The 20,126-nt window shown below is 49.6% G+C and overlaps 8 protein-coding genes across 8 annotated transcripts; 5 read left to right on the top strand and 3 right to left on the bottom strand.

Annotated features, from left to right (window-relative positions):
* Positions 1 to 1,537: 1,537 nt before the first annotated feature.
* BO87DRAFT_449659 (isocitrate lyase/PEP mutase family protein) lies at positions 1,538 to 2,794 on the bottom strand (the record flags this gene model as incomplete). Its single annotated transcript, XM_025628371.1, has 3 exons — positions 2,164 to 2,794; positions 1,630 to 2,111; positions 1,538 to 1,567 (listed from the first exon to the last, which is right to left on the bottom strand). The coding sequence occupies exons 1-3, from the start codon at positions 2,657 to 2,659 to the stop codon at positions 1,538 to 1,540; spliced, it is 1,008 nt and encodes a 335-aa protein (XP_025474509.1). The 5' UTR covers positions 2,660 to 2,794.
* A 267-nt stretch (positions 2,795 to 3,061) lies between these two features.
* On the top strand, positions 3,062 to 4,767 carry BO87DRAFT_449655 (MFS general substrate transporter; the record flags this gene model as incomplete). Its single annotated transcript, XM_025628370.1, has 5 exons — positions 3,062 to 3,193; positions 3,232 to 3,307; positions 3,361 to 3,532; positions 3,597 to 3,865; positions 3,929 to 4,767. 5 exons carry the CDS (start codon positions 3,062 to 3,064, stop codon positions 4,765 to 4,767), a joined length of 1,488 nt encoding a protein of 495 aa, XP_025474508.1.
* A 162-nt stretch (positions 4,768 to 4,929) lies between these two features.
* BO87DRAFT_410819 (Zn(II)2Cys6 transcription factor) lies at positions 4,930 to 7,371 on the top strand (the record flags this gene model as incomplete). The annotated part of the gene is made up of 4 exons (XM_025626378.1): positions 4,930 to 5,243; positions 5,296 to 5,613; positions 5,671 to 6,569; positions 6,644 to 7,371. 4 exons carry the CDS (start codon positions 4,930 to 4,932, stop codon positions 7,369 to 7,371), a joined length of 2,259 nt encoding a protein of 752 aa, XP_025474507.1.
* Positions 7,372 to 7,966: 595 nt separating this feature from the next.
* Positions 7,967 to 9,518, bottom strand: BO87DRAFT_391380 (flavin monoamine oxidase family protein; the record flags this gene model as incomplete). The annotated part of the gene is made up of 3 exons (XM_025624962.1): positions 7,967 to 8,730; positions 8,807 to 9,107; positions 9,198 to 9,518. The coding sequence occupies 3 exons, from the start codon at positions 9,516 to 9,518 to the stop codon at positions 7,967 to 7,969; spliced, it is 1,386 nt and encodes a 461-aa protein (XP_025474506.1).
* Positions 9,519 to 10,300: 782 nt separating this feature from the next.
* BO87DRAFT_410818 (Zn(II)2Cys6 transcription factor) lies at positions 10,301 to 13,016 on the top strand (the record flags this gene model as incomplete). Its single annotated transcript, XM_025626377.1, has 8 exons — positions 10,301 to 10,350; positions 10,449 to 10,765; positions 10,840 to 10,956; positions 11,020 to 11,579; positions 11,651 to 11,924; positions 11,986 to 12,161; positions 12,220 to 12,400; positions 12,466 to 13,016. 8 exons carry the CDS (start codon positions 10,301 to 10,303, stop codon positions 13,014 to 13,016), a joined length of 2,226 nt encoding a protein of 741 aa, XP_025474505.1.
* Positions 13,017 to 15,487: 2,471 nt separating this feature from the next.
* BO87DRAFT_320727 (uncharacterized protein) lies at positions 15,488 to 16,598 on the top strand (the record flags this gene model as incomplete). Its single annotated transcript, XM_025619907.1, has 2 exons — positions 15,488 to 15,855; positions 15,917 to 16,598. The coding sequence occupies 2 exons, from the start codon at positions 15,488 to 15,490 to the stop codon at positions 16,596 to 16,598; spliced, it is 1,050 nt and encodes a 349-aa protein (XP_025474504.1).
* A 214-nt stretch (positions 16,599 to 16,812) lies between these two features.
* Positions 16,813 to 17,784, bottom strand: BO87DRAFT_449641 (NmrA-like family protein; the record flags this gene model as incomplete). Its single annotated transcript, XM_025628369.1, has 1 exon — positions 16,813 to 17,784. The coding sequence occupies exon 1, from the start codon at positions 17,767 to 17,769 to the stop codon at positions 16,813 to 16,815; it is 957 nt and encodes a 318-aa protein (XP_025474503.1). The 5' UTR covers positions 17,770 to 17,784.
* A 769-nt stretch (positions 17,785 to 18,553) lies between these two features.
* BO87DRAFT_449639 (Zn(II)2Cys6 transcription factor) lies at positions 18,554 to 19,878 on the top strand (the record flags this gene model as incomplete). The annotated part of the gene is made up of 3 exons (XM_025628368.1): positions 18,554 to 18,730; positions 18,795 to 19,251; positions 19,309 to 19,878. Exons 1-3 carry the CDS (start codon positions 18,588 to 18,590, stop codon positions 19,876 to 19,878), a joined length of 1,170 nt encoding a protein of 389 aa, XP_025474502.1. The 5' UTR covers positions 18,554 to 18,587.
* Positions 19,879 to 20,126: the final 248 nt, after the last annotated feature.

Below are 20,126 nucleotides of genomic sequence, written 5' to 3'. Positions count from 1 at the left end.
GAATTGCGCCATAATGAGGTGGATAAAGCTCCAGCTCTTGTTGTTGGCTATTCCAGCTACTGCGCAAAATTTCTGGTAGAAATAGATTTGATGCCAAGTCAAAGCCAAGGCATACAAAGAGCCGATCTGCAGGGGTGACGAAGTTGCCAGTCACGGACGTATCCACGGTCAGGCGAAGGAGAATTAAGTGATGATAGTAGTTTAGATGTGAAAAACAGTGATACCACTTGGGCAGTCCCCTTATAAGGGATATACTAACGTCATATTTTCGATGCTGAACAATTAAGAATACTTCTTACGCAGTGGCATTTCATAGAGCTCAGTACTCAGTTCAAGCCCTATGCGGGAATTTGTAACTCGAAACTGCCGAGAAGAAAGGGTTAATGAGTAATCGGGATCTGCGCATTCCGATCCCCCCATGTCCCTCTGGCCCAATCGATGCCAAGATATTAGACATTGGGGTTGATCAATCGATCGGCACCACAGCTTGCGTCACTTTTGCCCGGAAGCAGCACGTTTGGCAGCAAGGTATTTGGGGTACCTGCGTGACTGCCTTTGCGCGGCTATTACCAATTACCCGGCGATAATTGGAGTCGCTATACGCTTCGCACTAGAGATGAAGGCATCAAACACAGCGGGGACGTAGATACTATTTGCGACAGGCTGTTTACCTAGGTCAATTTATAGAAAGTGATACACCTGTAGCAATACCGCTTCATAGGCTGGACTGGAATATTGATATGTAATCATCTTGGGAAAGCTTGGACTAAAGTCTGCTTCTGGATGCTAGAAGAGTCAATGTTAAAGCAGCCACCATAGTATGTCCTTCATATTCCAAACCTGGTGAATACTAGGCCCGGCTGACGAGTATTATTGTGGGCCTCCAAGATCCGTCCCGACCTAGTAGGACTGGATATCTCGAAGTTTAGCTCTGTCCCTTAATGCGGTTAAATGGACGTTAGTTGAGCATTCTTCGATATCATGACCGTATTCGAGTGGACCCAAAGAGTTTTCATGACTAGGCTTTAGTTGTCTGGATATATCAGTGCAAACAATACCTTGCTACTATAGTAACCGGGCTCAATCTACACAACCACAGTAATGTGGGATTTCTGGCGTTCATCATTGCACAGTCGCGTTTTGATCATGGTATTTTTAAATCCCTAGCCATCTTGCATCGTGTACTGATAACCCAATATTAGGTTAGGATAAGGTAGCTTGTCCAGCTTCTATGAATTTGTATGTTATATACTCCGATGCCCATAGGGTGAAAGTTAGAAGAGATTCATAGCCTGTACAAATATCTCCAATACCCGAAATAACCCTACCCATATCCAAAATAAGACCAGCCACTAGACTTCATAAAATCGATATATACTACTCCATTAAGGGGATATATAGCTCAGACCAAATTTCACAAGGAATTAGCCCAGAACCAACCACCTGTATTGCTTGAAGTTTGGAAAAAAGGTAACTACACTTATGCATCCTTGACCTGATATATGATCATATCACAACCAAATTTCGTCTCCCATCCTCACTCGTACTTATATCTCTCCTCCAATTCCTGTGAACATTAGCGTTTAACAGAAGTTACTGAAAGCGAAAAGCATGAACCATAGCACTCACCCAGTACTTATTAAACCCAACACCTTCACAAACTTGGTCATATGTCAGTATCATAGGCGGCGCTCCAACCGTCATGCTCCGCTTCAACCCATCAAGGGCTTCGCGGAGTCCCCGCAAATGTGCGGCGACCAACGTCCACGGATACGCCACAGCACAGAACCCCAATTCCGCGAGGTCCTTGGCCGATAAGTTTTCGGTCTTACCGCCTTCAATAATATTTGCGAAGGTCGGAATGCCCACTGCTTGCACGCAGCGTGTCATGGCCTCGCGGTCCGGCAAAGCTTCAACAAAGACTGCATCGACACCGAGACGGCGAAACTCGTTTGCCCGGGACATAGCTTCGTCCCACCCGTGGATGAGAGCATCCGTCCGTGCCAGAATAAATATATCTAGGCCCTGATTGCGCGCGTCACAGGCGGCTTTGATCCGAGCAAAGGCTTCCTCGCGCGACACGACGTTTTTGCCTTTCGTGTGGCCGCATCCTAAAAGGGGTTAGTATGTCACACAAGAACAGAAAGAAAAGATCAGGCATACTCTTAGGCCATTGCTGATCTTCAATCATAACTCCAGCCGCGCCAGCAGCAGCAAAGCTCTCCACTGTCCGCTTGACGTTCAATGGACTGCCATACCCCGTGTCACCATCCGCCATAACCGGAACTGACACCTGCCGGACGGCATCGCGAATCTTGTCGCACATTTCAGCCATAGCAATGTACCCCGTATCTGGGAGGCCGTAGGAGCTTGCAACCGCGTACCCGGCAAGGAAGACCATGGGAAACCCTGCCTCCTCGACCAGGCGAGAGGAAAGACCGTCGTAGGAGCATGCGTGCGCAAGGATCTTGTTTGGGTCTCCATGTGCCTCGAGCATCATCGTACGGAGCCGAGATGCCTGAAGCGATGGGATTTTGCCGCGCACGTTTGGCAGTTTGACAGTCACATCCTGCGTGGTGCCATTCTGGGGTCCAATACCTGGTTCGTGGGTCCGCAGGGAGTCGAACTGGAAAGGGTAAGGCACTTCGCTGGTAGACATGGTCAGGATTGGGTTTAGCGTTTATAGAGTAGGTCAAAATACTTCAGTTGCAAGAGTATTGGGCCTGAGACGAATGTGCGCGTTCACTTGACGTTTTATGAAGCCCTCAATTCCCCGCGGATATTTCGAGCTTCGGGTATTTGGCAATATCCGCCACCCCGCTCCGCTATGTCGGCAGTAGGGAAGAAGAGTTTCATGTCCATGTTTTGATGCATGAACCCCGTGGGGAAATGCGATCCATTGACCTGGTAGGCCCCAGATTGCGGGGAAGGCCATGCAGGCTCTCCTTCTGCATGGGAGTATAGCACCGTGGTCCTATAAAAGGGGCCATTGAGCGCAACATGGACTTTGCAGTTGAGGAAGTACAACCATCCCTATCTTTCAGGCAAAACTTCACACAGTATGAGTCAAGTCTTTAAACCTATCGATGATCCAGGTAGTGAGCACATTGAGGGAGTGGATCCAGATTGCATGGACCATACGCTTCAACGGGTTCAAGTCAGTCCAGAACGACAAAAGTCAATCGTTCGGAAGGTAGGCTATTCCTTCTGTGTGGTATAAAATGAGTGAAGCTAAGTTCCAGAAAGTTTGACCGACGTCTATTGCCGCTCCTTTGCGTCTTGTATATTTTGTCATACTTGGACCGCGGTAAGTGCACCATGTCTCCGTTCCGCCTCATCATTGCTCATGCCATTTTGAAGGCAACATCGGCAACGCAAAGATTGCTGGGCTCCAAGAGAGTCTAAATCTGGATGATTCAGACTGGTCCTGGGTCCTGAACAGCTTCTATCTGTGCTATACTGTCTTTGAGTGGACAAACCTTCTGTGGAGACTATTTCCCGCGCACTATTATGTGGCAGTTTTGTGCATCTGGTGAGTAGTCCCTGCAATCGTATTATCGTCATATTATATAAATTTAACTATCGTTTGAATACAGCTGGGGTGCTGCTGCCATGTGTAGCGGAGCAGTCCACAACCTTGGTGAGCTTATTGTGTGTCGGTGCCTTTTGGGTGTGTTCGAAGCCAGCTTCGGTGCTGGGGCACCTTATTTCCTCTCCCTGTTCTACCAACGACATGAGCTGGGGCTCCGCGTGTCGGTACTTCTAGGAATGTCTCCAATCGCGAACTGCTTTGCCTCTGCACTGGCATATGGCATTACTCAAATCCGGAATGGACTTGAGCCATGGCAGTATCTCTTTCTGATTGGTGAGTCTCGTCCATCTCTCTGGACCATCCACAGGAATTTCCAAATATAACCCTTGAATGTAGAAGGAGCACCTACCGTCATAATCTCCGTCGTTGTGTTTTTCTTTCTCCCGGATAGCCCCGGGTCGGCCCGGTTCTTGGATAAGCAGCAACAAGCAGATGCAGTTGGGCGCTTGACAACGCAAGACCGCACGGCGAAAGACCGCGTGCATTGGAAGCAAATCTGGAGTGGTCTCCTGGACTATAAGAACTATGTGCACATGATCATTCATTTCTGTTGCAATTATTCCTTTGCGGGTCTGTCCAACTTCCTGCCCACTCTCATTGAAGATATGGGCTACGTCTCCGTCCACGCTCAGGGCCTCACAGCCCCTCCCTATCTGGGATCTTTCATCTGCTGCCTGGCAGCCGCCTTCCTGTCGGACCGGTTGGGTAACCGAGGCTTGGTAGTGGTAGGATTTTCGACAATAGGTTTGGTTGGCTACTTGATGCTGGCCTGTGTACACGATGCTAGTGCAGATGGGGTACGGTATGCAGGTATCTGGTTAGCAACATGTGGAGTGTTCCCGTCTCTCGCGATCAACATTACCTGGTTACTAAATAACCAGGGTGGCGACAGTAAACGAGGAGCCGGGATGGCAGTGTTAGCGATATTCGGGCAGTGCTCGAGCTTCGTCAGCAGCTCTTTATTTCCGGCCACTGATGCACCCAACTATACGCGTGGGTGTGCTGCGGGCGCAGGCTTGACGGGCTTAGTGGTGGTTCTTGGCGCCGTGCTACACTACAAACTCAGGCTCGAAAATGCTCGACGGAACCGGGTACATGGTCGCGTCAGTGAGGAACATGCTATTGATGTGACGGAAGCTGGAGATGATGATCCTAATTTTCGCTACATCACTTAGTTAACCGCAGATGTTGCAAGTAGTATGCATTAATGATTGAGTAGCGTGGGGCAAGCACACCCGAAATTAGGTTTAGTGCAATATAAAAGTGTCGGGTATTTGGCAATTGCCGAACTGCAGCTTCACTCTCTCCTTTTCAACATCCTCTCTTACCCCGGCATCATGGAACGCAAACCCACCAGACCATCCCGCAGTCGAGCAGTAAGCCGGTATCAGTATCAGAGAGCATATCAGGCCTGCATCCCTTGTGCAAGACGCAAAACTAAATGCAGGCGCAGTGACAATGCAATCGCCTGCGACAGGTGCGAAAAGAAGGGTATCCAGTGCATGTCTAGTAACAAGCGACCATGGTCGCGAAGCACTCCTAAAGGGAATAACCTAGATACATATTCACCGCCAGTCACCCCGGATGCTGAACCTGATTCAGCACTAAGAATGAGAGAGATCCATGATTTCGACGGTTCAGGAAGCCCAATGTGGGTCCCATCTTCAAAGATATTCTCTGTAAGCAGTCACTAACCCGAATAGCGAAAATGAGGCCCGAAGGGAAGACAGCTTAGAGCGAGACGTCGACCCAGAACAAAGGCGGTTGACTAGTGGAAAGGAATTTTCTCAGTCAATGATGGAAACAGTGGTTTCCAACGAACAGGATGCCATGAGATTGTTATTCAAAGCAGCGGCCCCGTCAAAACGTCCCACCGAAGTCGCCACACCCCAGTCGTCGAGACTTTACAGTGACAGCAATGAGGAGTATAGTTACCTAGATGCTCTCCGTGTGTGGAATGCATGCCGTTTTGTTCGGATGGGGTGGTTTACAGCCCAAGAGGCCGTTTCTCTCATAGAATGGTAACTATGTCGCCCTCTCAACAAGCCTCTGTATTCTTACAAATTAATAATGGCCAGGTTTTTCACTCACCTCAGCCCGCTTTCGCCAATCCTGACTGATTTCTATGCCACTCCCGCGAATCATTTCTGGCTTGTTACGCAAGAACCCTTCCTTTGCTGCACCATCCTCCTTCTCGCCTCACGTTATTACATTCTTCCCGGTCGCGCCGGGAGAGTACGATCCTCGTTTATCCATCACCGTCTCAGTCAACACTGCCAGCACCTCTTGCTCCGAGTCATGCTTGGGCAGGAAAAATTCTCCAAGGCCAAGACACGAACCCTAGGTACGATAGAGGCATTGCTGCTGCTCTGTGAATGGTACCCCAAGTCATTACACTTCCCTCCAGAGAGCGATGGTTGGGACTCGGACTTGATTATGACAGACCCGGACGTGCGCGACCCGCAGCTGGAGAGCGAGCATGAGCCTTCTGTCTCGCTTCAGTGGCAACATGAAGTCATTGAGCCGACCAAGCGTCTCGAGCGTATGTCCTGGATGATCCTCAGTGCAGCTGTCGCCCTTGCCCATGAGTTGGGGGTATTCAGAGATGAAGTTACGTTGGCGCCAGTCCAGACGCAGACTCGATCAGACAGCAGAGTATATCACGAGACCCTGGAACTGAGGCGAAAACGACTTCGAGCTCTGCTGTTGGTCTATTCAGACATGGTATCCGCACGGATTGGATGTGACTCGCTCATTTCTTTGGACCCCAACTCGCCGAGTGTTCTCCTGTCTGCGGATGACGAATGGTGGGCGCCGATGCGGTTGTGGGTAAGGCTCATGCAGATCTTTAGATCTATAACGTCTACTTATACCGCCATCTTGAAAGAGGCTAGACCTGGTGCTTCGATCAGGTCTCTGATTGATGCGAAACGTCAGGAGCTTTCCGAATGGAGATCTATCTATGAGTCAATCACAGGTATGTTGGTTTGCTTACTCCGCGATCGCCATCAGTGAGTCCAGCTAGCGCGAGATATACTAAGGTTCCTGTAGTAAAACAGACAAGCTTCAGCAACACCCTTTTCATTGATTACCAGCATGTCCATACCATACTAAACTCCATCGGCATGCAGGAGAGGCTCGCCCTCAACTCTCCGCGAGATATCAGTTCTCCATGCGAATATACCGATGCCGTAATTGACGGGTGTACCCAGATCCTCGCCAACATATCCACACTGAGCCATAGTGGGCTATTGCGCTATATGCCCGTTCGTATATTTTTCCGGATGGCCAGTAGCTCAGTTTTTCTTCTAAAGGGTTTGGCGTTAGGGACACCCCGGGTGCGACTTTCTTCAGCTCTTAGAACACTAGAGTCCACAATCGAAGGGTTACAGGAGGTCTTAGCTGAGGACGAACTTCACTTAGGTGGCCGCTATGCCAAGCTCCTGGAAATCGTGGTGGCCCGTCTCCGGAAATCCCTCCTTGATGCATCCTATGTTTGCAGTGATCCTGGAGAGGAGCAGATCAGGAGCACCAACAGGCAGGATTATATGGAAGAAGTGAATCCAGAGGCCCCCTTACCGATAAGAGACGAGAATATTGGCTTTCATGTACGAACATCGAGTCCTGAAGAAGGTCGAGACCTTTTCAGCGATGACCAATGGCTCTCCCTTCCCTTCGACACTTCCATGGCTCCTTTTGGGTCATTCCTTGGCGACCTGGGCGCCTTGCCCGATCCTATCGACACGGATCTAGATTTTCTATGGAATTTGCCGCCTTGATGACCGACCCATATAGCTTCACATTGTGAATTATATGGTCGCCCAGGGAGCTATTTACTACATTCAGCTGAAGCTTACCTCCCACCCGGCGCTTGAAATCACCAGCCAGTATGCGCACTACTCTCGAGCTAAACTGGGTTGGATTCTCACTGAGATGAGGTGTGATGACGACGTTCTTCGCCGTCAACAGCGGATGGGTGTCCGGCAAGGGCTTCGGGGCCATAGACAGCAAATATATTCCGCTTGTCATGAGAGTATTGAACGATACTGTAGCCCCAAATCAAGATTGGTCGCAAGTGCTTCGAAAGATTGCATAGTACGAAATAGCATTGAAGAAGTTTGTAGTATACCGCTATAAAGTATAAGTCACACTATGATCACAGCTGGACGCCAATGGATACGGCTGGGTATTACACCCATTTCAATCCACCTCAACAACATTTGTTATGTTGCGCTTCGCGCAGTCAGTCGAGCAGTGCTGTATATCCTATTTAGGGTTGTAGTGCTCAAAATACCTTCTCTGACATATTTACAAGGTCACCCGGAGACACAAAACGAAGATCGATCACATCGCCCTACCCAATGTAGAAAGAAATCACAGACTTGCCCTTCCCCTTCCACCCAAAGCCTTGATAACTTCCGCTGCCCCAACCTCACCCGAACACAGCGCACCCTCCATATACCCCCTCCACTCATTGCTATACTCAGTTCCAACAAAATGCAAATTACCCACAGGCTTGCCATAGACATCTGCGAACCGCGTCATATGGCCCAGTGCGGTGATCGGCGCCAGCGCCCCACGACTATACCTCTCATGCTGCCAGACCTGGTCAAAGACTTCAATGGGCTTGTATACCTCGTGATCATTGTTGTCACCAGCGTTGAATACTTTAGCCAACTGCTTAATGACCGCCGCTCTTCGCTCATGAGGGATGAGCTTGCCCCATTTTCTCCCCTCGTTTCCATTCACAAAGCAGGTGAGAGAGTAATGACGGACTTCATCAACGGATGTGTCCCTAGCCAGAATTACTGGACCACTATACGAGGCGAAGTAGCCATTGAATCCACTGTCGCGCCACCAGGGTCGATCGTAGCAGACAATGGCTTTGTTGTAATCGCCCAGCACGGTGGCGTTGGTGACTTCCTGCACTCGGAGCGGGAGAGGAGGTTGGATGTTGAGCTCTTTGTACATGGTACTGGGGATGGAGAGGATACATTTGCGCGCTGCAAAGGATTTGCCAGTTGTTGTTGTTACTATTGTGTGGGTGGATAGATCCTCGATTGTGGCGATCGGGGACGACAGGTGGATGTTGGAGGGGCCGACGAGGAATGCAAGGGCGTTTGCAAGGGATTGAGAGCCTAGATAGTGTTAGTGTGTGAGGACTTTTCTGTCCTGTTCAAACTGGATTGCAAGGGGCAAGTTAGGTTTATTCACCATCTCTGAACCGCAGATGCTGCCCGCCGCTCGAGTCATCCGCACGGATAGCTAGAAGACCGTGGTTACAGCGGCAGTAATCGATGAACCAAGCAGCGGAGTATTCGGATGATTCCAAACCATGCATAACCCGCGCCCAAAGATTTACCATTTTGATTGTCGTTGGTCCCGCTCCGAGATTACGAATGTATTGCTCGAGGGTGACATTGTCATCATCAGCCCGAGGAGGGCCAGGTTTCAGCGACTCGGCTTGGATGTGATCGCGAATCTTTGCCAGATTCTCCTTTTCTTCTGTTGTCCACTATAGCCGATAACGACAGAGAATATATCAGTTATTGATTGTCTTCTTGGAGTATGTCACTTCCTTGGACTGATCCAGAGGCACACTAACATCAGATGGAGTGACCCCGAACGGAAACTCGAACCTCTCATTTGCAGCTTCCTGCATAATCGCCCTTCCTTCCAGTCGCTGCTCTACAGTCTTCAGACCAAACTTCTTTATGTATGCGCCTACTCGCTTTTGCAGGTTGACATTGATCCAAGCACCACCCAAGTCAGCGTACCCTCGACCAGAGGCAAGCGGGACACTCCAAATCTTCCCGCCAATGCGGTCGCGTGCTTCCAGAACGACAATTGAAAGGCCAGCTTGTTGAGCTGTAATAGCAGCTTGCAGGCCGGAGAAACCGGCGCCTACGACGATGAGGTCGAACATGGTAGCGATGATGGAGAGGCAAACGGGAAGGAATGAATATCCTGAGGGGACTTTCAGGAGATACGAAGATAGAATTGACAAATCATGTGTATTGTCTGGCAACTACAACTCAATGTTTAGGATCTTGAGCTTCCTTTAAGGCTCTATCGAAACCACTGTCTCTTGTCTCGGAACCCACACTCATCTCGGATGTCTCGACCCGAGCCGAGCCGAGGGTCCAGCGTGCCAGCTTGTCACGCGTCACTGTACATACCTCCACGACGCAGCGGTAAGAGGTAAGACTTAGTCTGGTATGTGCACTAAGCTCCTCGTAAATTGTCTAAGGTCTTAGGCACCTCCCGAGTGACAACTAGTGGGGTCCTATCGTGGTTATCTATTCACAGGGTGGAATCCTCCCTAGCCCTACGGCTGCGATAGATGTAGAATACACGGTCGCACATCAATGCGCCCGGTTACGATCGATAGATAAGATAAGACGGGGGCTTCGATATTCTGTCAGAGCCCTCGTATCTTGTCTTGATGCTAATGAAGCAGAACCCAACTTGGTTCTCTCTACGATTCTGAACTCAATTCAACCAGGGGTGTCTTAACCGAAACAAGCAACGCTTTCCCCGCGATTTCTGACCAGTGCGGGGTTAAGCACAGCTCAGCGAACGAGTTCTCGAGTTGGCGCCAGCTGACGATAGCCCATAATCATCAAGGCTTACCCTCGATCTCAGCACCTTCCAGATGTCTGAATTGTATGATCCAGTCCTTCAGTCGCGCTTGAGGCTCTTCAGAAGATGGCAGATGTCCGGAATACCTCACGGAAGCTAAAGCGGACGTCAAACGCGTAAGGCTCGCCCTCTTTCTCCCTGCCAGTTCGCCGGAATTACCTTGACTCAGATACTGTTCGTCCTTGTCGCTAAACCTGAGATCACAAAAATACAGATGTATCGCGTGTCGTACCAGCAAAATTAAATGCACCGGTGAAGAGCCATGCGCCAACTGTCAGCGCAGGCGTGTCGAGTGTCGTTTTGTAGAAGGTGTGAATAAAGTCATTGTTACTGAGAGGTTCGTAGGTTATCCTATGTTAGAGTATGCGACATATAAAACTGACAATCGGGCCGTGAGGATGGATAGATATCTCCGAGAACTGCAAAATAGAGCCCGCAAACGCCAAGGGCAGGATACGGAGACCCAGCCGGACCGACAGTCGATTAAGCGGACCTCAGCATCGGCATTCGGATCGGATGCAGATATTGATGGTACGATGCCAAACGAGGTCTCATATGCTAATGCACTTTCAATCCTACTTGGCTAACCCTTACAAACTCCAAAGCGTCTCCGTCTGCAGATAATCTGACGCAGCTGTTCACAGCAAGGACGATATGGACTAGCCCATTCACGCTCCCATCGCGAGTGATAAAGAAGAACGATAGCACCAAGCGAAATTGGAGTACGTCTGTCGTCGCCAATACTGATCCCTTCTTGGACCTAGCTAACACAGTGAAAATACTAGCTTGGCTTGCCCCTACCTCAACGTGGTCGTTCACAGCGCGGTTGAAACTCATGATTGCGGAGAAGCTCCAGATTGTATCGCACTGCAGCGGACCAGATCTATTCGACGGCGACCTCTACCCAATCCACTGGAGCCCCCTTCCGGTGAATGAGCACCCTGATGTCAGCAACCTTCCTTCAATGGACTACGCACTCTACCTGTTTAATACCGTCAAATTCCATCTGGGACATAACTTCCGTCTACTCGATGAAGCCAACTTTTTGCACCACACCAAGGAGTTCTACCATGAAGACGCAGCAAAGGAAGCAAGCAAGAATCGGCTATGGTTCGTTCAGTTTCTACTAGTTCTTGCATTTGGGAATGCATTCTTGTTGCCAGTGGGCTATCGTTCAAGTAGCGACAATAAAGAGCCACCCGGGGCTAAGTTCTTCGTGAGGGCTATGAGTCTCATGCCCGATCCGACAACGTTATCACGCAGCGGGTTTGTGGCCATTGAAGTGCTCGCATTGACAGGGTTGTATCTTTATTGTATCGATCACCGGTCTTCAGCATACTCGTATGTGAGTCTACCCGATCACCAGATCAGATAGTACTGTTCTCCCCCATTCTCATGCTAATAGCTTTCCATCAGGTAGGACACGCCATCCGCATTGCACAGATGGACGGTATGCATACTCAACTGCCTGAAGACGAGCTCGGAGCAGAAACTGTCGCCCAGTCGAGGGATCTTTGGTGGACGCTATACGTTTTGGACCGTCACATATCGTCGTCAGTTGGTGCGTCCATGACACTCCAGGATAGCGATATCACCACCCTGCTTGACCCACCCGGGAGAACAACGCAGAGCAATGCTACGCTTGGCCTTCTGGTGAGGCTATCGCATCTTCTATCATATATTCTGTCAAGTATGATATGCCTCTCCCAGAAGAAAAGCCGAATAGGACTGAGCCGGCTGACATCTGAAAGCTATATACAAATGTAGTCAAACTCAGCTGGGGACGTTCCTCGAAACCACACGATCGATCTTACAAGTCCTTGCCAGTCAAGCCCAAGACATCGAGAATATCATGGAAGTGAAATTCCAGAACTCGGTGGATGCCATGTCGAAGGGAACAAGGCACGTTACGCTGCTATATCACCAGGTTTGTTTCCCTTCGTAACCACCAAGAGTACATTGCACTGATAAAAGCCGAATTACAGTGCGTAATAGTGGCTACGCGCCCACTGTTGCTATCAGTGCTTAAAGAGCGATTAGACCGATTAGGTCACGGACCGGAAGACTGGCAGAGCATTGTGGCCCCGACCGATGGTCTGATCTCGGCAGGCATCAAGTCGGCAATCAAAACGTTGCAGATACTGAAAGATGAAGACAATCTACTCGGTGGGTTCAGGCTCTTCTAAAGCAGTTCACGCAGATTATGAAGTCCAATTGATCTAACGCACTAGACCTAGATGTCTTCCTCCCCTTCGACATGGAGTTCACCTACGGAGCAGCAATGCACATCGCCATGGCCAAAGCCGTCTTTCCCAACGTCACCGAAGGTGAAAATGAAAATTGCATGAACGATGTTCACTTGATCCTCGACCAAATGATCCAGCGTGGAAACAAGCTCGCGGCAGCACGAAAGTCCGAACTTGCACAGCTTGAAAAGCTCTTCCAGGAAGTCGCAGACCGCATCGAGCGGCGGGGCCTTGAGACACTCACCCTGCCCACATCTTCAGCGGCGGTGCCACCGCCCTCCGAGCTGGGCTCCGAATTCATGATGGCGGGACGTGTCGACCGTCCTCAAGACTCGGCAGATCTGGCAGCTTGTTCAGTGCCTCTGAACTCGGTACCAGGGTCCCCATCTGTTCTGGCTCAAGCTTCTAGCCTCGGCTTTTTAGATAGTATTGGGATTTCCTCGTACGAGTTCTTCTCGCTGGTAAATCAGATTGGGCAGACAGAGGGGTGTAGTGTTTTGGATGCAGGTGCGCCACCATGGGATGGATCCATGTAGGTCGCCACGATAAGAAACTGCCAGAAAGTCTTTGCCATTATTCTTGAACCGAATTTGCGTCTATCTGTAAAGTATAAATCCCCATAGGTTCATCTATATCTCTCGTGGCCGAAGCGATTTCGGAAAATCTACCCACACAGTGCTACCTCTACTGCCAGTGTATGTCTCTGCTTGATTTCAATACTGAAGGTAGAAGACTTTCGGACATTAGTGTCCTACTCAGTCCGACAGTTGTAGTTGTAAATACCTGAATAGAAGCGACAATCAACCCGCACAATCGGATTCGAGCATTCCAGCTATAGAATCCCTCGCGTTCGCGACTCCACCGATCGGGTTCCCCATCCGACGGGCCCGCAGCAACCGAGATAACCAACAATTGTCGCCTCCCCACCATCACTGCCAGCGACAGGATAAAGTTTAAACGAATCATTCTTTGACCCTCCGTCCACAGATGACTATGACAACTTAGGACTTTCTACAGCAAAATCATCACATTGCTGGTCTGTATATATCAATACCAATTATCCCCTGGGCTGTGTATGGGAGTAGAGCTGCAGGTGGGTCTAGCGGCCGTGTCGGGTTCTAAACCCGAGACTAGACATCGGTTTCTAGATACTACCGACGAACCCGAGCCGAGATGCTTCCATCGTTATTTGTTGGTTGGAGTCAGAGCTGGGGTCTCTCGTATAATCTACATCCACGCTTCCGATGCATGTTTACGGAGCATGCTAGGGAAAGCGGGGAGGCAGGTGTGTCAGGTCAAAATGTGTGATGGGGATTGATCCGATGTTCTGTATGTCTGTGTTCGAAGCCTAGCGGGGTCTTTAGTATTGAAGGTTGTAGGTAATTCCCGCCTTTTCGTCCTCGGGGAGCTCGGGGCCTGGGTGTGGGTTATTGTAGATAGGAAAGGAATTCGGGCGGTCCTGTGATGGTGCCTGTTCAGTGGTAATTAGAGACTTTCATCATATGCTACTCATTGCTTTTGGCCATGCTGTCTAAGGTGGAGGTGATCTAATAGCGATAGAAGTTGGTAAGCCGTTGCTCTCTTTTTTGTGCGCCAGATACCCCTCATTTCGGGAATTCATCTGAGGATTAGATGAGAGACAATTAGACGCAGTAGCATTGAAAGTAGGTATTGTGCGGGCAATTTGTCTACAATACTGATATAGAATCTCTCAGACCCATAGGAGGTCTACAAGGATCAGCAGGCACTACCTGAAAAGATAAGCGAAGTATGATCCTGCACACCCGCTGCATATCCACCTGTTTAGTGCCAACTTAGCCAAGTGACTACCAGATTGAACCCTATTGAATGAGGCTCCAGGTGCCTTTGTTGAAGGGTGTCTTGGATAGCACCAAATAATTGTTATGGTGAGAAGGGGTCAATGCTTGTAACTGACTAGTAACAGTTCGCCTTGGGTATTACCAGGGATGTAAATATTTGGCAGCTGACACTGGTTGTGTCTGATCAAGATGGAGGGGATGTGCCTATTCTGGAGCGGGTAAATCCTACAGAATGCGCTAGATCTCAGCTCCCGAGGATATCTACGGATCAACATAGTGGACTAATAGACTCATGGGATAATGCTTGCACTGTGTGCAATTGGAAATGCTACGACGGTCTACACTCGTCGATGGCCCTCGCGTCGGGCGAACAACGCGGTATCTCGGTCCGCTACCGATTACGCCTGTACCGCTGGCCCTATCTTTCCGTGATCTTGATCTTGGATGTCACTCCGCCTACCACTGTTTAGCTATGGAAATTGACTAGCGGTAACTGCGGCACTCTCGCTATTTCCCTCGCGCATCAGCTTCGTGCGTCCCTATCAGTCCATGGCGGGCTATCCCACTGGCATGGATCATGAGAACAGAAGACGTAGGGAGGACTTCGAAGCTGATAGGCAAAGCAGCTGCAAGACTTGCCTCTATCCTGTCGTCACGATCTGTGGCTTCTTGTGGTCCTTTGCTCCTTCTGGAAAATCTATCCCGTATAGAAATCCATTGGCCAAACCAGCCCGGCTCATGAGTCTAGATCCGAGCCGATCTTGGAAGGGATAATCAGCTGGAATCCGGTTTGCTCTTCCGATTGATCAGCCGGCATTATCGGGATGCAAGACGTGCAGGTCTTTCAGCATACAATCATGATTGTCTCCCGACACCATTAATGACATTCCGGGAATAGTGTTCAGGAAGTGTACGTTCATTGGTTATCTGGAAATGCTATCTCCTATCTGGCGCTAGAGCAGATGCATGTTATGCTTCCCGTGACGGCTCGGGTCCTAAGCACTCCGCTCAACATACCCCGGACTTGGCATTCCAAGGCTTCATTTGGAACTATAAGTATCGAGACGACATCGCAGTTAGAGACGATTTCTATAACTCAACACAATCAATCGCACTTGAATCAACACTGCCATTCATCGTCTAACTCTCTACACATATTAGGATCATATCCATCCACAACCTACACAATGGCCCCAGCAGCCCTCGTCTCAACCTACACCCCACCCCCTGTTTCCGGGCCCAAGACCAAGAAGGCCACACGCCCCGCCAAAAAGCTCCCTCAGTCCCTTATCGAAGGCGCTAAGATCCCCCAGAAGCGCACCTTCGACCCAAGCGAGCACTTGGTCTTTCAACCCCCGGAGAAGATCCACAAGATGGCCGACTTCGGCCTCGAAAAAGCGGGCATCTCTCCCAACGCTATCTCAGAGCCTTTTCGTCTGTTCACGGCCGAAGCAATCAGACAAATGCGCGCTGAGATCTTCAGTGAGCCTGTGCTGAAGGATTGTCAGTATGCAAGCGATTTCTGCGCAAGCATGGTTAGGGGCATGGGACACAAGTAAGCATACACCTTTCTGGACATTCTAGCCCTATCGAACTAGACTAATGATCATAAATAGGCGAGCCCCCTTCACGTACGACGTATGGAAGTCTCCTGAAGTCCTGTCCAAAATCTCCGCTATCGCCGGCATCGACCTAATCCCAGCCCTCGACTTCGAAATCGCAAACATCAACATTGCCATCAAGGACGACGAACCACCTTCGTCCCAAGCCAGCAACTCCTCTACCAAACCCCCCGGAGATGACGATACCCCGGCATTTGCCTGGCACTACGACTCCTTCCCCTTCGTCTGTGTAGTCATGCTTTCCGACTGCACCTCCATGGTAGGCGGCGAAACAGCTATCAGGCTCCCCAACGGCACCATCAAGAAGGTCCGTGGTCCCGCACAGGGCTACGCGGTTGTCATGCAGGGTCGGTATCTCGAGCACCAGGCTTTGAAGGCCCTTGGCGGCCGGGAGAGAATCACGATGGTGACGCCGTTCCGGCCTAAGGACGCAGAGGTGCGCGATGAGATTCTGCTCACTGGTACTCGGGGAATCAGCAATCTGGAGGAGATGTATCCCCAGTATTTCGAGTACCGCATGGAGGTCCTTGAGGAAAGGGTGCGGGCACAGCGCAAGAGGGAGAGGGAGAGGGAAATTACTGGACGGCCGTTTAATGTGGAGGAGACAAGGAAGTGGGTAAAGGAGCAGAGGGATTTTTTGGATAGTATTCTGAACGACATGATTGTAGTTGAGTAGGAAATGGGTGTTGTTGAGTTTGTTGTATTACGTTCGAGCGAAGCGTGTGGTGACGTGGTCAGGATGCATGGAGGAAGATGTCCATCTATGGTACTCCGGTTTGTCTTTATGACGTCCACGTCAGAATACGATGCTATTTGTTCTGAATAAAATCAATATATCTATGACATCTGTGATGGTAGCGCCTCAGGAGTTGATAAGTCACCCTTGGACCTTACGCCGTCAGCAATTCCTCCAACACATCGGTAGGGGTCCGTCTCGGAGGAGCAATGTCCAGAACCTCCTTGCTGGTAGTCGAAGCATTGCACTTCCCTTCCCACATGATCAACAGGGCATTCTTTATTGACTTGACAACAGTCATGGATTGACCCGATCCTTCATATTGACTGTCCAGCATTGCATCCAAAAGGCTGAGATCTTGATACGCCACTTCCTTCACCTTTGTGCCAATACGCTGCTCCACTAAGCCGACAAGCTGTTCGCCAGTAATATCTTCCGGCCCATTCAAGACATATTTCGCCCCGCTGTGTGGGCTCGGATCATCCAAGGCCAAGAGATGCGCAGCAAACACACCGACTTCATCCGGATCGATAGGCGCAACAGGGGCATCTTTAGATGCCATCAACTTCAGAGGGCCTAGTTCGCCATTCCGCTCGAATCTGTTGATGTACTCAGCGAGTACGGTCATATAGAAGCTTGTAAACACGTTTGGCTGAAGAGAAGTCCACTTCAGGGCGCTGAATTCCGCCGAACCAAGCATCGCCTCAATAGCCCAGTGCGTGCGCGGATAGTAAGCACCGGAATCCGGACGAACATTGGGTGCGGTGGTGGAAATTCGCACAACGTATTCGACACCAGCTCCAAGGGCGGCGACGTGGAAGGCAGACTCTTCGGCAAACTGGTTTGGTGCGTTGTGAGAGGCGATGAAGGCCCTGACGACTTCATTTTCTCGGAGCCAGTCCGAGGTAATCTCGGTCCAGTTCTGCTCGATAATTCCGACACCGGGGATTTTTGCAAGCCGTTGGGCCGAAGAGCTGTTGAAAGATCTGGTCAGGGCGAGTACTCGATGGCTCTCAAAAGCCTCGTTGGCTTTCAGAAGGGTTGGCAGAGTTTCTGTCACGGCTCGGCCGGTATTGCCTGTTGCGCCGACAATGAGGATAGTTGGAGCCATGATGGTAGTTAAGTGAGGGTTGTGTGGATGAATGATACTGTTGAAAAATAGATACGAGGATCATCTTCAGGGTATTTATATTTCGAAGTCATCGCATTATATCATACATGATTACTATTACGATTAGAAATTGGGAAGTTTATTTGTGAGCATCCCTTCCAAGTGATCTTAGAATCGGGTGGAGGCTCCGGAGGTGGGAGGGCCGAAATGTCGGAGCTCCCACCCCGTGCATATGTAACCAGTACTTCGGAATTAGTTGTTTCTCCTTTCTCTGGTCACTAGGCGTGAAATTGAGTGCATAAGAGTGGATAATATCCAACGATATAAGAAGCTGCTAGGTGTCCTGCGCCTACTAGTAGTCGGAATGGGCTCGAACTTTCCCTTCTCACATACTTAGATCCTACACCATTGATGTGTTTCAATCATGAATCCAAATGTGTGGATATTATATCCTCGTGTTAATTACATAGTGGGAGTGGGAACGGATAAATGAATCCGTGGTAGTCTGGAAAAGACGCGTACGACTGTAGTATATGTGGTCCCCGAGCGTTTTCTATCTCAGAAAATAAAGTATCTGCGACCGGCGCAACGCAACTGGAAGCAGACTCAGAAAGCACGCATTGAACTAGTATTCAATAAGACTCACTGAGTGGTTCATTCCGGGGGAAATCCAGGGTTCGATAAGTCAGTTCTAACCTTTTCGGACACACACTGACTAATCGTGCCATTATGGGTGGGCCCGAACGAGAGGAAGCAGTCCCCTCAACTCCGTCGTTGTACACCCTTTACTCTCTGAAGTCTCCAGTCAAAATAGCAGCATGCCTCCTAGGTTATACTGGTGCCAAGTGCCTCATTGCAAGGCAAGCTATCGGCGGAAAGAACATCTTCGTCGCCACGAGGCCCAACATACCCAAGAGCAGCTTCGACAATGTCCAGCTTGTACCCAGAAGTTCAGGCGGAGGTACAAAAGGACTCTCGCCATTTCAATATTAATGTGGGGAAAGATTGCTAATTCCGCGATTCAGCGATACGTTACGGCGACACATGCAAAATATACATGGGGTGAACGACATGCCCGACATCAAACATGCTTGCGCCCACTGCCGGAATCAAAAGTCTCGATGCCAAGGAGGACCACCATGTAAGAATTGCTTGCGCCGCGGAATCCACTGTTCCCTTGAACGGCGGGTGGGAGCACAGCAGGTTGATCACCGGCGTGACATTGCAAGGATGTCTCAATCGCCTCCTATCCGACCTGCGAAAGACGACTCTGATCAGGAAAAACATTTTATTAGCATATATTTCAACACATTTCATCCTCGGTGGCCTTTTGTTCATCGAGGGTCTTTCAGTGATCATGAAGCACCATTATTGATCAAGTCAATGCTTGTTCTCGGTCTGTGGTTGAGCAAGGAACGAAAAGCCCAGGCGAAAGCCATTGACCTGCACAATGTCTTGGGCTCAGCCATACGTCAGCAGACTGTACGTAGGAATCCCTGGCCTGATTATAACTACGCCAGCTAACGTCCAAGTCAACAGGAGGCATGGGATGCCTCTGTAGCAGATGCAAGCAGTACTTGTAAATGGCCCATCGCCACATATCAGGCAATCCTGCTCCATCTAATATTCGCCGCTTTATATCGGGGCGGTGGGGAGCTCGACCTTGACCTGAAGCCTTCCCTTGCTCCTGCAGATTCTGACCTCCTAGAAAGGCTTATCATAAGCTGCAAGAAGCTAGGAATATTTTACTACCCAAACATACTGCAGCATTATTGCAACAGTATCCTGCCTGGATATACATGGGTAAGTGTTGAGGAGGTGAAGAGGTTCGATCTAGCTTTATTTAGAGTCTGTGGAGCATTTGGTATCTCAGGTAAAGGGGAGGATAGAATGAGTAACTTAGACGGGAGGATCCGTGCATGCGATTTACAATTTCCACCACCCAGGAATACGCCGTTGTGGAATGCTGTAACGAAAGAAGAGTGGGAATCCGCAGCAACAGCGGATATGAACCGCCATAGCCTGGATGACCCTTTGCCTCTACAATGGATCTCTAATTCTGCAGAAATTGTGGAAATCATTACTACTGGGTCTCCTGCATTTCTTTAATTACGGAATTCATAATTATGGATCGTCGCACAACCAAAGGGCTGAGATGATAGAGTATGAAGTTCAGACCTGGTAAATGATTATATGTAAGAACATTGTTCACATAGACTATATCCTGTAATTGTACCCAAGAAAACGAAGCGGTCGCAACGTATCTTCCCCAACAATATTTTGTCTCATCTGCTGCATAGAATGATAAAGATACTTGAACTTGCTTCCGGTGATTTAAGGTGGAACATGATGGGTGG

This window comes from Aspergillus neoniger (assembly GCF_003184625.1).
Source record: "Aspergillus neoniger CBS 115656 unplaced genomic scaffold BO87scaffold_55, whole genome shotgun sequence".
Taxonomy (NCBI): Eukaryota; Fungi; Ascomycota; class Eurotiomycetes; order Eurotiales; family Aspergillaceae; genus Aspergillus; species Aspergillus neoniger.
The sequence above is the reverse complement of the archived record's forward strand: the minus strand, read 5'-3'. Positions and strand labels throughout refer to the sequence as shown.